The sequence below is a fragment of the Syngnathus acus genome, chromosome 15 (genome assembly GCF_901709675.1).
Source record: "Syngnathus acus chromosome 15, fSynAcu1.2, whole genome shotgun sequence".
NCBI classification, from domain to species: domain Eukaryota; kingdom Metazoa; phylum Chordata; class Actinopteri; order Syngnathiformes; family Syngnathidae; genus Syngnathus; species Syngnathus acus.
Genome location: NC_051100.1, coordinates 13826241 through 13842399, shown reverse-complemented (window position 1 = coordinate 13842399; position 16159 = coordinate 13826241). Strand labels below are relative to the sequence as shown.

The following is a 16159-nucleotide window of genomic DNA, read 5'->3' as shown; positions in this document are numbered from 1 at the left end:
TATGTGTGTGTGTGTGTGTGTGTGTGTGTGAGGGGAGGAGTTAATCAGTTGAGTATTGTTTTTTTGTCGCGCTTCCGTTTCCGCGTTGACATTTCCAACTTTGTTTCCATCATCGTCTTTGCGCCAACTTTGTCACCGGGCTCCTCCAAGTTGACAAGATGTACCAGCGGAACTTGGCCGGGCTACTCGCGCGGCGCACGGGCAGCTTCTACTCTTTGCCCCCCCGCGCCTACTCCGAGCTGGCCGCCGCGCAGTCGAGCGGCGACGACGACCCCAACTTCTTCGCCATGGTGGAGGGCTTCTTCGACCGCGGCGCCTCCATCGTGGAGGACAAACTGGTGGAAGAGCTGAAGACGCGCGAGAGCGCCGACAACAAGAGGAAGCGCGTCTGCGGGATCCTCAAGATCATCAAGCCGTGCAACCACGTCCTCAGCCTCAGTTTCCCCATCAAGAGGGACAGCGGCGAGTGGGAGGTCGTGGAGGGCTACCGGGCTCAGCACAGCCAGCATAGGATGCCCTGCAAGGGAGGTCAGACCGCGTGGGGGACGGCCTGGTGGGTGGGTGAGGATAGGGGGGTTGCAAACCGTGGCAGTGCGGGGCGGGGGTGGGGGTGGGGTGTTGCAAACCGTGGCAGAGCGGGGCGGGGACTACCGGAGTCGCCCTTCCTCTTAACCTCGAATGGATGACGTTGATTGAACAAAGGCTTCGCCAGATCAGGAATGTCAACATTCGGGTTTGGCTGGCAGATCGAGGACGTTTTTGAAATTAACTATATGACAGAATATATTGCAATGCTGCAGTTATTGATTATTCCATCAATTACGTTAGTAATTGGCCATGAGAAAAAATCTTTGGTTTTAAAAATTACCATATAATTACACCCCCACCCCCATTACGTCTCCCTGGTGCCATTCCATGATGAAACAAAATCCAATCAAAAACAGTGGGAGTGATGTAACGACCAACCGACACGCTTGAAAGTCAAGGAAAGACTAGCAGCTAGTTTGCACTTGTGAGTGACGACCTGAGGCAGTTAAACGTTCGTCATAGCACGGCTGCAAAGGAGCGTTCATTGAGTCCTCGACAAAACTAACAATGGTTGGCATCCATCCATTTGGAGAAGGGCTGACCCTCATCCCGGCTGCCTTTGGCCAGTCGGCAGGTCAGACACTGAACTGGGCACCACTGGGCCAATGGCTTTCCCATACATTGAATTGAATTCCTTTATTGTCACTGTTAAGGAAAGACTAGCAGCTAGTTTGCACTTGTGAGTGACGACATGAGGCAGTTAAACGTTCGTCATAGCACGGCTGCAAAGGAGCGTTCATTGAGTCCTCGACAAAACTGACGATGGTTGGCATCCATCCAATTGGAGAAGGGCTGACCCTCATCCCGGCTGCCTTTGGCCAGTCGGCAGGTCAGACACTGAACTGGGCACCACTGGGCCAATCGCTTTCCCATACGTTGAATTGAATTCCTTTATTGACACTGTTAATGCAGTGTTGATTGTTAAAATCAGTTTGGCAGCTCCTCATGGCAGGTCATGCACATACATGTATATAAAACAATATAAAATACAGATAAAATGCAATCTTTGGTCAGTCTTCGCAAGGGATGTGTTGCTCAATCTTGAAGTTTTTGATTTTAAAAAGCGGTTTCAAAAAAAAATTCCCATGCGCTCACCACCTGTAGGAGGGGCCAAAGGGGTCGGGTGCAAAGCGAGCTGGGCGGCGGCCAAAGGCAGGGACCTTGGCGGTCCGATCCTCGGCTGCAGAAGCTGGCTCTTGGGACATGGAATGTCACCTCTCTGGCTGGAAAGGAGCCCAAGCTGGTGTGTGAGGCAGAAAAGTTCCGACTAGACATAGTCGGACTTGCCTCCACACATAGTTTAGGCTCTGGTACAAGCCCTCTCGAGAGGGGCTGGACTCTCTTTCACTCTGGAGTTGCCCACGGTGAGAGGCGTCGAGCAGGTGTAGGCATACTTTGTTGCCCCCCGGTTGGTCGCCTGCACATTGGGGTTCACCCCGGTGAACGAGAGGGTAGCCTCCCTCCGCCTTCGGGTGGGGGGACGGGTCCTGACTGTTGTTTGTGCCGATGCACCGAACAGCAACTCAGAGTACCCACCCTTTTTGGGGTCCTTAGAAGAAGTGCTGGAGAGTGCTCCTTCTGGGGACTCTATCGTTCTACTGGGTAACTTCAATGCTCACGTGGGCAATGACAGTGAGACCTGGAAGGGCGTGATTGGGAGGAATTCAGTCCCTTTTGCAAAGTCCTTATCGATATTGGCATGAAGTGAGCTGAAGTGGCGCTGACCATTTGAAGCTTTTAAATGCGCCAATGACGTCCGACATATCAGGCAGAATGGCTTGCCATAGCGTTCAACAAAAAACAACTTTAACTCTGTTAAAAACGTCCTGTGTTCATCGTCATATATTCGTTTAGCTGTGCATTTTTTCCTTGCCATTTTGGCAAGCGTCTTGTCAGCTTTTCTGGACCTAATGGGCCCCCGTAGTCACAGTCGCCATTCATTAAAAAGCCAGCAAAACCAATCGCTCTGTTTGTCCCTCCTCCTTTGCGGGATTTCCCCTCACGCGCATGCGCGTTTGACCGGTTGGCGAGGTGGCGGCCGACAAACGCCGGCGGCGCTCAAGGCTGTCAAGTTCTTTTTCAAACTTGATCGTAAGCAGGGCTGTGGACAGTATCCCTACGCGCATTCTCAGCAGCATGATGAAAATAAAATTGAACGTATTTTTTTTATTGTCGGACTCGGTGGACTCGGTCAAAATCAGCACCGAGTCCGGCAAAAATGACAGAGTCCGACCGAGTCCGAGTCCCCGAGTCCGAGGCCGCAGCCCTGGTGGTTACCCTCTTTAAGAAGTGGGACCGGAGGGTGTGTTCCAACTACAGAGGAATCACACTCCTCAGCCTCCCTGGTAAGGTCTATTCAGGGGTGCTGGAGAGGAGGGAGGAGGAGGCTGGGTCAGTAGGTCGAACCTCGGATTCAGGAGGAGCAGTGTGGCTTTCGTCCTGGCCGTGGAACAGTGGACCAGCTCTACACCCTCGGCAGGATCCTCAAGGGGGCATGGGAGTTCACTCAACCAGTCCACATGTGTTTTGTGGACTTGGAGAAGGCGTTCGACCGTGCCCCTCGGCAAGTTCTGTGGAGGGTGCTTCGGGAGTACGGGGGGCCGAGCCAACTGATAAGGGCTGTTCAGTTCCTGTATTACCGATGTCAGAGTTTGGTCTGCATTTCCGGCAGTAAGTCGCATTTGTTCCCAGTGAGGGTTGGACTCCACCAAGGCTGCCCTTTGTCACCGATTCTGTTCATAACTTTTATGGACAGAATTTCTAGGCGCAGCTGAGGCGTTGAGGGTGTCCGGTTTGGGAACCTCTGCATTGCGTCTCTGCTTTTTGCAGACGACGTGGTGCTGTTGGCTTCTTTAAGCCGTGATCTCCAGCTCTCACTGGAGCGGTTTGCAGCCGAGTGTGAAGCAGTCGGGATGAGGGTCAGCACCTCCAAATCCGAGGCCATGGCCCTCGGTCGGAAAAGGGTGGAATGCCCTCTCCAGATCGGGGATGAGATCCTGCCCCAAGTGGAGGAGTTAAAGTATCTTGGGGTCTTGTTCACGAGTGAGGGCAGGATGGAGCGTGAGATCGACAGGCAGATCGGTGCAACGTCTGCAGTAATGCGGACTCTGTACCGGTCGCGGTGAAGAGAGAGCTGAGCCAAAAGGCAAAGCTCTCAATTTCAAAACGGTTGATCTATGCTCCTACCCTCACCTATGGTCACGAGCTATGGATCGTGACCGAAAGAACGAGATCCAGGATACAAGCGGCCGAAATGAGTTTCCTCCACAGGGTGTCCGGGTCTCCCTTTGAGAAAAGCTCGGTCATCCGGGAGAGACTTGGAGTAGAGCTGCTGCTCCTCCACTTTGAGAGGAGCCAGGTGAGGTGGCTCGGGCATCTCATCAGGATGCCTCCTGGACGCCTCCCTGGCGAGGTGTTCCGGTCATGTCCCACAGGTAGGAGACCCCGTGGACGACCCAGGACGCGCTGGAGAGACTATGTCTCTCAGCTGGCCTGGGAACATCTTGGGATCCCCCGGGATGAGCTGGATGACGTGGCTGGGGAGAGGGAAGTCTGGGAGTCCCTCCTAAAGCTGCCCCCGTGACCTGATAAGCAGAAGAAGATGGATGGATGGATGGTCTCAAAAAAAGTCTGTTGTTTGGTCGGCTCTGCAGACAGCACAGCCCGCTAGCTCGATAGCCGCGTCGGGGATGCAATGGTCCAACCAGGACTCCGCAACAACCAGACAGCACTCCAGACCGTGAGATGTGCTCCGCTCGTCCATCCCGTTGGTCACTGACTGGGCGTCAGCATGAAAGAGGCTGGGGATGACCGGCCTGCACGGGCCAGCTTTTAGTTTGGCCGCTAGTCCTCCACCCCGCTTCTGCCTTCCATGTCCGCGCCGCCCGCGCCACTCCAGCGGGGGGACAGCAAAGCCGGCCGCGCTTGGCGGCCGCCGAATCCCCGGGGAAATCGTTTTCCAGAGAATCAAGTTATTTTGCGGGCAGAAGGTGTTTACTGTGACCAACGACAGTTCCGCTCTGCTGTATTACACGAGTACTAAAAATGTTACAAGAAAAGTTACAAAAAAAGTTACAAAACTGCCAACAGCTGAGGAGCGCCGGGCCACTGCATCTGTGCGCGCCGCCATCTCTTCCTCCCAGTTGCGTCCAAGACCCACTATACATTGAGAATGATTTCATTGTCGGTTTGGTCCGTAACGTCCATCTTCAGTCTGCAAAAATGTCAATGTTTGCAAATGCCTTTTTTTTTTAACTCTACACAAAGTGAATGGGTCTGCTTCTACAGAAATGGGAGAATATTCACAGTTGAGAAAATTTGAGCAAGCGACCATTCAAACTGAATTGAACCATCCAAATGGATGAATTGTTTCATGTAATGATGTTGTAAGATTGCGAAAGCACGGCCGTACAATGTAATATAATAATGCGCCCTTTCATGGGCCGCGGACGTCCCCCTTCACAGACCAGCCGTTGAAAACCTCTGTCCCATTGTGGTTTGCCTTTCAGGCATCCGCTACAGCATGGACGTGTCTGTCGACGAGGTGAAAGCGCTGGCGTCGCTCATGACCTACAAGTGTGCTGTGGTTGGTCAGTCAATTCAGTGCATCTGCTCTGCACTTGGATGAGTTTCATTTTGTCCGCATGTCTCCTAGATGTTCCTTTTGGTGGCGCAAAGGCGGGAGTCAAGATCAATCCCAGGAAATATTCCGTAAGTCTGCCTTTCTTACCATCGCTGTTTGTTAGGGTGGTGCTCACTCTAACTTATTTTGCAAGAACCACACGGGAGACAAGTAAGTCCTTTTAAACACCTGCAGGTGGAGAGTCCATTCGTCGCTGTGCATACAGCGATGATCAAATGAGGTCTGACCCAGGCCTCTTGCAGGAGCGTTTTTATTGAGAGAAACAGAGTGGGGGTGAGAGTGGGGGTGAGAGTGGACAGGATGGGGTTGAAGCCCCTGGCCTGCTGATCAAAGCATAGCAGGGGGTCTTTTACGACGTTGTGTAAACAAAGCAACTTTGATTGCTTCCTCTGCAGCTAGTCAATCAGTTCAAAAGATCTTAGCACTTTGTTCTACTACTTTTGTTAAGACAGGACAAGCTAGGTTAATTATTACAGGTTACATTCCAACATAATCATACGATCAAGATAATCTGTAAACCCTAACACTGTTCTCCTCTTGTGTCTCGTGGACATTGTTCTTGGGCATCCGCCGCTTCTTCATCACGTTAGCATCCTGTCCTCCTGCTTCTGTGTTCCACTGACCTCATTGTACATGTGTAGCAATCCTTCTTGTTGATCGTTTCCAGGACAATGAGTTGGAGAAGATCACCAGGAGGTTCACCGTGGAGCTCGCCAAGAAAGGTTTCATCGGTAAGTCAAATAGCGGCAAAGGGAACAACCCCCACAAGTCTCAAGGACCCTGTAGAAACGTCAGAAGTAGGACTTGCAGAAAAATTTCACCAAAGATACGGTGGAGGAAACCCATTTTTGTCTGGAAAGAAAGAAACATTGTCCTGTGCTATTTCTGCCTGCGCTTACCATGGCGGCAGAATGGAATATGGGCCCCCGCCTACTGGCAAAAGACTCTGTGTCCAAGATGGTGGCACCATTCCTGAATTGCTTTCCCTTAAGCACAGAAACCCCAAAAAAACACAAGCCGGCAAAGAGCTGAGTGGAAGAACGGCCAGGCACCAATGTCCGTTTTGTGGCGCGCAGGACCCGGAATCGATGTTCCCGCTCCGGACATGGGCACGGGTGAGCGCGAGATGTCCTGGATCGCTGACACCTTTGCCACCACCATGGGCTACAATGTGAGTTTGCGGGCTGCACGGAGGTGACCTTGTGTGCTAAGCCACCCGCCTGCCGCAGGACATCAACGCTCACGCCTGCGTGACCGGCAAGCCCATCAGCCAGGGGGGCATCCACGGACGTATCTCGGCCACCGGGAGGGGAGTCTTCCATGGCATCGAGAACTTTGTCAACGAGGCGGCCTACATGGGCAAGCTGGGAATGTCTCCCGGATTTCGCGACAAAACCTTTGTGGTCCAGGTAAGCGAGCAGCCGCCACCTGACATCCATGTCTCTGATGCTCGACTCTACGAGCTGTATGTACCATGCCCACTTACTGCCTTCCTCCTCCACGTGCCACAAATGTGGCAGCGCTAGGGACATTTTATCAGGATTTTTCAAGGTCCTAAATGTTTCCAAAAGCATCATTAGCAAAAAGCAATTTCGGGAAAACATGGAGCCTTTGGGCTTGTACTCAGGGTTTTGGCAATGTGGGTCTGCACTCCATGCGCTACCTTCACCGCTACGGAGCCAAATGCGTTGGAGTGGGCGAGATTGACGGCAGCATCTGGAACCCGCACGGCATTGACCCCAAAGAACTGGAGGACTACAAACTGGTGCGCACCCCCTAAACCCCAAGCTGTCGCCTTGCCCTTGACGGGATGAAAAAGCCATGCGTGCGTGTGTGTCTCCAGGCCAATGGGACCATCGTGGGCTTCCCCAAGTCTTCGCCGTACGACGGGAGCATCCTGGAGGCGGACTGCGACATCCTCATTCCCGCCGCCGGAGAGAAGCAGCTCACCAAAAGAAACGCCCCCAACGTCAAGGCCAAGGTGCCGCTCTTGTCATCTGCAGCCGGGGTGGGGGCGCTTGTGTGTGTCTGCTAGGCGACGCCCAAGAGCTGAAGGCCTCGCTGTCTGTGTTGTTTGGCAGATCATCGCAGAAGGCGCCAATGGTCCGACCACGCCTGAGGCCGATCGCATCTTCCTGGACCGAAACATCCTGGTCATCCCGGTGAGACTCCGCCGGCTCCTCAATCCCTGCGCCAACCGTTTCCTGGCTAACAACCCCTCCCTCCTCCAGGACTTGTACCTGAACGCGGGCGGTGTGACTGTGTCGTACTTCGAGTGGCTAAAGAACCTCAATCACGTCAGTTACGGCCGCCTGACCTTCAAGTACGAGCGAGACTCCAACTACCACCTGCTGAGTGAGTGACAAGTTTCTTTGGGTCGAGTGGACGGGTGTGGCTCGCTGTGGACGTTTCAGCTTGGATTCAAAACGCTCACAGCTCTTGCTGCTGCTACTGGAAGAATGCCTCGTTTGTGGCCACTTGTGCAACAAATGAGAGTTGGCGCCGACCCGTTTGTCTGTCCATTAATTGGAGCAGTTCATAGGATGTTTTGGAACGGTGCAGAATGATGTCCCGGCGCCGCTTGTCCGCAAGCCGGAGCTCTGACTCCATTTACTGGCGAGATAACCGCATGTTTCTCTGAAGCGCCCAAGCGCTAGATGGCTTCCATATCCAGAATCTCCAGATTACAAGTGACTTGAGTCCTGTTAAATGGCCTGCTCATGGATTCTCTGGTGAATATGGCGATCGGCCTCGCCAAATTCCCAAGTCACGAGATTGCTGAAAGTGGATGACAAGTGAAAGGTTGCCTCTCAGCCTCGTCTTCTTTCCCATCTGTCCACAATTTGAACAATTTGCGCTTTCCTCCAACAAGTCTGTCCCCTTCCAGCAAACCGCCAGTCACAACCACCATCACCACCACAGACATGGAAAACTGGCGAACCCTCCCTCGCCAAACATTTTCAAGCGAAAACGCCTTTGTAATCAGACATGGAAACGGGGGGAACCCTCCCTCGCCAAACATTGTAAAGCAAAAAGGTCTTTGAAATCCAATTGGAAATGTCCTCACCGAGCCACAATAGTCCAGTCAGTCTCACTGGACTGGAGACGTTTTTTTCTGTCCCTCATCAGTGTCGGTCCAGGAGAGTTTGGAGAGGAAATTTGGCAAGCATGGCGGCGCCATTCCCATTGTTCCCACGTCTGAGTTCCAGGCACGCATTGCTGTGAGTACTTGAATGTGTGTCGGCCACGTACGCATCTGTGCCTAGGGTGGCCTGTCAAGTCCATCCATACGGGATGCGGACAAGGCTAGATGGCAGAAATGAGCTGACCCGAGGGGGCAAACGCTTTGCAGCTAACGACGGCATTGTCAATCGATGCTCAGGGCCGTCAGATGTCAAGGTCTGGTCTAAGCAGGGGCCGGGTGAGTGGCAGCAAAGGGCCCGAATAGCTGCCAAACTCTGGCTTATTGTCACGTCGCTTGGCTTTGGTGCCACATAATGCTGCTTGTATCTCCAGTTTGTCAACTCCCCCCAAAAAGCAGCAATGACAATAAACCTCGACGCTCGAGACATTTGTGCTTGTGTACATGGTAATACCTGTGCTGTGCCACAGGGGGCGTCGGAGAAGGACATCGTCCACTCGGGCTTGGCCTTCACCATGGAGCGCTCCGCCAGGGTAACGATATGTTCACAAGGGTGTGGAACGGCTGGGGCATGGTTTCTCCGTGTTACACCGGCGCACTGCAACTCACACCGGCGGGAATCAACTGCGTTGCGCCTCCGTAAATCGCCGGCCATGAGACCACAGGATCACGGGGAGGGGGGGTTCACGCCAAAGAGTTGAGTTCACTTGATAAAAAGAGAGTAAAAGAGAGCTATTTGTAAACAATAGCCATCCTTTCGTTCACATTGACAGACCTTTGGGACATTATTGCTGGGACTTTGGCTCTTCTACCATGGTTGAGCATGTTTTGTATTTATATAGTGTTTTTTTTGTCATGTTTAATTTATTTTGAACTAGTTTTTTGCCTTTCAAATTTCCAACTCATGCCAAGCTAGGCAGTTAGCTGAAATGGAAGGTCTGTAGGTTGTAGATATGAGATGTTTTAGTGAATTAAAAGAAAAAACGAGTTCGCAGAACAATTGTACTTTGAAATATATATACCGGATCCACCTCCTATGCTGACGCCCAATTTCCTGTCTGAGCCGTGTCATTTCATCAGCTACATGAAAATACATTTGCGGTGTCCAGAAGAAATAGAAGGCTTGCGGACAGCGAGCAAACGACGGCGACGATCCGCTAGCGCACTGCGTGTGAGTTCAGTGTGAGTTGAATCATCGACTCCAATACATTTTATTCCTTGCGGCATGCGGCAGATGACCGCGTCACAGCCGTTCCACACTTGGTGTGAGGCACCCGCACGCCTCCTGCCTGCCCTTTGACCTCTCCGTGCTCAACCAATTGACCTTTTCATTCTTGCCGCAGCAAATCATGCGCACAGCCAGCACGTTCCAGCTGGGTTTGGACCTGCGAACCGCCGCCTACGTCAACGCCATCGAGAAGGTCTTCCAAGTTTACGCCGAGGCCGGACTAATCTTCACGTAGCTGTGGCTCTCGCCCACTTCCTGTTTAGGGCAGGATGAAAACACCGCCAGCCTTACAAAGACAAAAGTTGCAGCAAAGAGTAAAGTTGAAGGATATTGTGATGATGATGAATAACTTTATCCGTTTGGTGTAATTTGATGACTTGGGTGTAAATAGTTTTTCGCTCAACCTCTTTGTTTTTCCACCCCCCCCCCCGCTTTTCTGTTTTGTTGATACTGGAGATTTCATATTTGTGCAGAAATATATACTTTTTTATTTCGATGAAATTCATCATGTTTACGTAATGAATATAAACAGATTTTTTTGTTCAGACTTTTGTCTGAACAAAAGAATATGTTTATATATAATATATACTTTTGGTCAGTCCAGACTTGTGGGTGTTACTTTTTCAAATTATTGCCATACACACACACACAGATATATACCGTAGTTTCTGGACTATAAGTCGCTCCAGAGTATAAGTTGCAACAGCTGTAAAATGTGCAATAAAGAATAAAAATACATATATACAGGACTGTCTCAGAAAATTTGAATATTGTGATAAAGTTCTTTATTTTCTGTAATGCAATTAAAAAAACAAAATGTCATATATTCTGGATTCATTACAAATCAACTGAAATATTGCAAGCCTTTTGTTATTTTAATATTGCTGATTATGGCTTACAGCTTAAGAAAACTCAAAAATCCTATCTCAAAAAATTTGAATATTTCCTCAGACCCAGTAAAAAAAAAAAGATTTATAACAGCAAAACAAAATCAAACATTTGAAAATGTCCATTAATGCACTCAGTACTTGGTTGGGAATCCTTTTGCACGCATTACTGCATCAATGCGGCGTGGCATGGAGGCAATCAGCCTGTGGCATTGCTGAGGTGTTATGGATGCCCAGGATGCTTCAATAGCGGCCTTTAGCTCATTTGCATTGTTGGGTCTGGTGTCTTTCAGCTTCTTCTTCACAATACCCCACAAATTCTCTATGGGGTTCAGGTCAGGAGAATTGGCAGGCCAATCGAGGACAGTAATGCCATGGTCACTACACCATTTACTGGTGGTTTTGGCACTGTGGGCAGGTGCCAGATCATGCTGGAAAATGAAATCATCATCTCCATAGAGCTTTTCAGCAGACGGAAGCATGTAGTGCTTTAAAATCTGCATTTACTCTGGACTTGATGAAACACAATGGACCAACACCAGCAGCTAACATGGCTCCCCAAACCATCGCTGACTGTGGGAACTTCACACTGGATTTCAAGCAACTTGGATTTTGCTCGTCTCCAGCCTTTCGCCAGACTCTGGCGCCTTGACTTCCAAATGAAATACAAAACTTGCTTTCGTCTGAAAAGAGGACTTTGGACCACTCTGCAACTGTCCAGTGCTTCTTTTCCATAGCCCAAGTCAGACACTTCTTCCGTTGTCTTGAGTTCAGAAGTGGCTTGACCATGGGAATACAGCTATTGTAGCCCATTTCCCGGACATGTCTGTGAACAGTGGCTTTTGATATCTGGACTCCAGCTTCAGTCCACTGTCTTTGAAGCTCCCCCAAATTCTGGAAGCGACTCATCTTCCCAATGCTGTTAAGGCTGCGGTCATCGCTCTTGGTTGTGCAGCGTTTCCTGCCACATTTCCCCCTTCCAACAGACTTTTTGTGGATGTGCTTTGGAACTGCACTCTGTGAACAGCTTGCTCTTTGAGAAATTTCTTTTTGTGTCTTACCCTCCTGATGGAGGGTGTCAATGATGGTCCTCTGGACAGCAGTCAGATCAGCAGTCTTCCCCATACTTGTGATTTAGTTTACTGAACCAAGCTCAGTGTTTTTCATAGCTCAGGAAACCGTAGCAGGTGTTTCGAGTTAGACGATTCAAGTGATTGAACATTTCTATTGATCCCCGGGGGTGGGGAAATTCAGGCCCCAGCAGTATCCATACCACAGAGCGGATATACAAAAGACACACAGATGGCATGAGCGCAACTCAATAGGCTCTCATAAGGCTGCCACACAACGGCGCCACAAAGAAAGCCAGAAAGTGCGAAAGATAATAGCCATCAAAGCAAAGCAAAAAGACAAAGGAAAAAAGTAACCGTGGCCAACCAGCACCCCTCAATATCAAAGAACACCCCAAAACACACGAAATAGCCTCCACGGGGTCCATAGACAGGTGTAAGGGCAGTCGAGTTCAACAGCGCCCAATGGACCGTGGTTGTGAATCGGTGAAAACATCACCAAGCAGGCAAACGTGTGAGCAGCGTCCTGGGCACCCAGTCGGGGCACGTGCAGATGGTCACCACGGGGCTAGCATGGCGAAGGTCGTTGGTTCCGACGAGCACGAGGGAGCGGACTCCCCACAGGAGTCGCGGCTGCGAGGCCAAGGCGAGGGACCCGGTCAGCACCGGCTGGATAAGCAGGAAGCCGTCGTAGAGTTTATGCCGGTCTCGACCGATGTGCGCAGCCATCCCGGTCCCAGGAGAAAAAAAAATCCGGTCCGAAGCGATACCGCGGTGCGGTAGAAGGAACCAGCATCGCCGAATGGACAAAAAGACAGAAAGAAAAAGGAGAAAAGAAGGAAATAAAGAGAAAAAGAGAGAACACTGCTGGGAGGCTGCCACTCACGTCGGCGCCATACAAAAAAAAAAAAAAAGTGATTCGTCAAATACCCTACTAGTATACCTTTTCAGGATATTCTAATATTTTGAGATAGGATATTTGAGATTTCTTAAGCTGTATGCCATAAGCAAGTGCTCCACCAGCCATCATGACCACATTCTGCCGTGGCACCATTGAGAGCGTCCTCTCCAGTTGTATCGCTGTGTGGGGTGGAAGCTGCACTGAATACAACATGAAGGCCCTGCAGCGCATAGTGAACACAGCTGGTAGGATTATTGGTGCTTCACTGCCCTCCCTGAAGGACATCTACACCTCCCATCTCACCTGCAAGGCGACCATGATTGTGAGTGATGCGAGTCACCCCGCTCACACTTTGTTTGATCTACTGCCCTCTGGGAAGAGGTACAGAAGCCTGCGCTCCTGCACCACCAGACTCACCAACAGCTTCATACTCCAGGCCAGGGGTCACCAACTATTTATTTATCCGATAAATAATCAGGATCGCTATCAGCCTTAATAGAGCTTGCTGATGAGCTGATCATTTGAATCAGGTGTGTTGTTGTAGGGCTGCACCTAAAACAGGCTGGATTGGCGCCCTTGAGGACCGGAGTTGGTGACCCCTGCTCCAGGCTGTTAGGATCCTGAACTCTCTCCCACCTCCACCCTCGGCTGCATAACGTCCTGGCCTTTTGGGCCACGTTGGCTGCCTTGCACTACTCCTCCTGTACTTTTGCGCTATATACTGACTGTCTGCTGTATGCACAATTGCTCCATTTCAACCATGTTGCTCTTATTTATTTATTATTTATTCATTGCTCTTATTTATTCATTGTATGTGCCTTCTTGTTTTTACTTTTTGTATTGTTTACTTGAATGTTTTGTTTGCCCGTGGACCAATATAGTATATATATATACCGTTTTTTTCCGTGTATAATGCGCCCCCATGTATAATACGCACCCTAAAAATGGCATGTTGATGCTGGAAAAAAGCCTGTACCCATGTATAATACGCACCCAATTTTTTTTTTTATTTTTTTTATTTTTTTTTAAGTCCCAATGATCGTCACACACGCAGGGAGGCAATGGGTCCCATTTTTATAGTCTTTGGTATGGTCTTAACTAGGCTGGATGTATTTTTTTTTGTTGGCGTTGATTTCTCCGACTGCCCATAAAGGCACCACCGCGATCAGATGAAAAGAGAGGAAAGTGACGTGCGGACATGTGAAAAAGGCGGCTCTGTATGGGAGAGACGTTGAAGAGGAATAAAAACACCCTTGGAAACCAAAACTTGCCCCTCGTCGTGACTCGGAGCCGCAACAAATGTTTCGGATTTGTGTAGGGTACTGTTGGATTTATGTTCTCCTGAGTGAATGTGTTGGTTTATCTTTTGTTGTGGAAAGATGTTCTTTTAAATTGTCGTTTTATTTTGGAGGTGATTTTGTTTTGGTGATCATGGACTACTTCACTTCCTGTTCCGGGTTGTTATGTAGCGCGAACCGCATCCAAGACTTGATGTGCGTGTATTTGTGCCCTCCTGTGTTGCGGACAATAAAATAAACGGGAAAAGTAATCAACCAACCAAGTGTGTGCATTATTAAGAGAACATGGCCGAAGAAGAAGAAAACTCTTCGAACTCAACAGGTTATGGGCCCAGGCGTAACACAACAGGAGGAAGATGGCAGAGGTTAGTGTTCAACGGAGACGAAAACGGTTACGAACTCTGGGAGACAAAGTTTCTCGGCCACATGCGGATCATTGGCCTAAAGGACACTATATTGTCAGACAATAATCCAGATGCAGAGAAGAATGCTGAATGCTACGCTGAACTGATTCAGTTTCTTGATGATAAAAGCCTTTCACTGGTAATGAGAGATGCGACTGACGACGGAAGAAAAGCTTTAAAAATACTCCGTGACCACTACGACTAGGCAAACCTAGAATCATCGCACTGTACACAGAGCTGACGTCATTACAGAAGAAACCTGATGAGACAGTGATAGATTATATTATCCGAGCTGAAAAAGCAGTGACCTCCCTAAGAAATGCAAAAGAAGTCATCAGTGATGGACTTATTATCGCTATGATATTAAAGGGGCTTCCTGAAGCTTACAAGCCATTTGCTATTCACACAACTCAAAGCAGTGAAGATTTAACATTCACACAGTTCAAAAGCAACCTACGAAGTTATGAGGAAACCGAGAAATTCGACAACAAAGTGAAAATAGATAATGTGATGAAGGTTGATTTAACCTCAATCATCTGTCATGGATGTGGAAACCGAGGACATTTTGTAAAAGATTGTCGCCAAAAGGGAACACCTAGATGGTGTAGCTACCATAGAAGCTCGACACACAGTGATGAGACATGTAGAAGAAAAACCAAGTACAGAGATGATGCAAAACTAACTGTAGAAAAACAAGAGGACAAGAAAGAAGAGCACACTTTTGTATTTAAAGTTAGTCAAAGACTTCTGCCTACTGACATAAGAAGAGAAGGACTAATGGTGGACTGTGGTGCTACTTCACACATCATTACGGAGAAGAACAAGTTCATAAAGTTTGATGAGACTTTTGATCCTGAGGAACACTACATGGAGCTTGCTGATGGATCCAGGACAAATAACGTCGCACTCAAGAAGGGAGATGCCAACGTCTCTCTACAGGACGTACAAGGACACTGTACCACCATCACATTGAGAGATGCTCTGTTCATCCCATCCTACCCTCAGAGCATATTTTCAGTGAAGGCAGCTACAACCTATGGAGCACAGGTGATCTTCAAGAAGGGACAGAGTGAACTGGTGAACAAAGATGGGACAGTCTTCTACATCGAAGAATACAACAGACTCTACTATTTGAAAACGGTAAATAATGAAACATCATTCAATGACATGATGTCCTGTGACACTGTTAATCTGACTTGTGATGTGAAAACATGGCACGAAATTTTAGGACATTGTAATGTTAGAGATGTGTTAAAGCTACCTGATGTTGTAGAGGGCATGAAAATCACAGGCAGTGACACGTTAGATTGTAATGTGTGCACAGAAGGGAAATTCACTAACGACAGAAACAGACAAAGCGACCCAAAAGCGAGTAAGCCATTACAGTTGGTGCACACTGATCTAGCCGGCCCCATTGAACCAAGTGGCCAAAGTGGTCACAAATATGCTATAATATTCACAGATGATTTTTCAGGGGCAGTGTCAGTTTACTTTCTAAAACAGAAAAGTGACACCACAGAGGCCACAGCAAAGTTTCTAGCTGACTGTGCACCATATGGCAGTGTTAAGTGCATTAGATCGGACAATGGCACTGAATTCACAAGCAGTTCCTTCCAGTCTCTTTTAAGGGAAAAAGGTATAAAACATGAGACATCTGCGTCATATTCTCCTCATCAGAATGGCACAGCTGAGAGACAATGGAGAACTCTCTTTGAAATGGGGAGGTGTCTTTTACTAGAAAAGGGGCTGCCAAAAGAATTATGGCCTTATGCCATTCAAAATGCAGCACACACTCGCAACAGATGCTACAGTAACAGGACTAAAAGTACACCATATCAGATGTTAACAGGGAAAAGACCAGATCTCTCAAAACTGTGGATATTTGGGTCAGACTGTTATGCATACATACATGATCACAAGAAACTTGATCCCAGATGTGGAAAAGGAATATTTGTGGGGTATAGTAAAAATAGCCCAGCATACCTGGTTTATTACCCCC

General features: G+C 49.0%; 1 protein-coding gene across 3 annotated transcripts; it reads left to right on the top strand.

Annotated features, from left to right (window-relative positions):
• The first annotated feature begins 50 nt into the window (after nucleotides 1-50).
• Nucleotides 51-10003, top strand: LOC119134906 (glutamate dehydrogenase, mitochondrial-like). 3 transcript variants are annotated; one of them, XM_037272143.1, is made up of 14 exons: nucleotides 51-386; nucleotides 474-528; nucleotides 5097-5177; nucleotides 5243-5298; nucleotides 5898-5961; nucleotides 6307-6401; nucleotides 6460-6639; nucleotides 6858-6995; nucleotides 7074-7238; nucleotides 7312-7392; nucleotides 7462-7585; nucleotides 8360-8451; nucleotides 8843-8905; nucleotides 9716-10003. In XM_037272143.1, the coding sequence occupies exons 1-14, from the start codon at nucleotides 159-161 to the stop codon at nucleotides 9833-9835; spliced, it is 1542 nt and encodes a 513-aa protein (XP_037128038.1). In that variant the 5' UTR covers nucleotides 51-158; the 3' UTR covers nucleotides 9836-10003. The 3 variants fall into 3 exon arrangements, with proteins under 3 accessions (XP_037128038.1, XP_037128035.1, XP_037128037.1); XM_037272140.1 differs by having other exon boundaries at nucleotides 51-528; XM_037272142.1 differs by having other exon boundaries at nucleotides 54-528; nucleotides 7074-7211.
• The last annotated feature ends 6156 nt before the right edge of the window (nucleotides 10004-16159 follow it).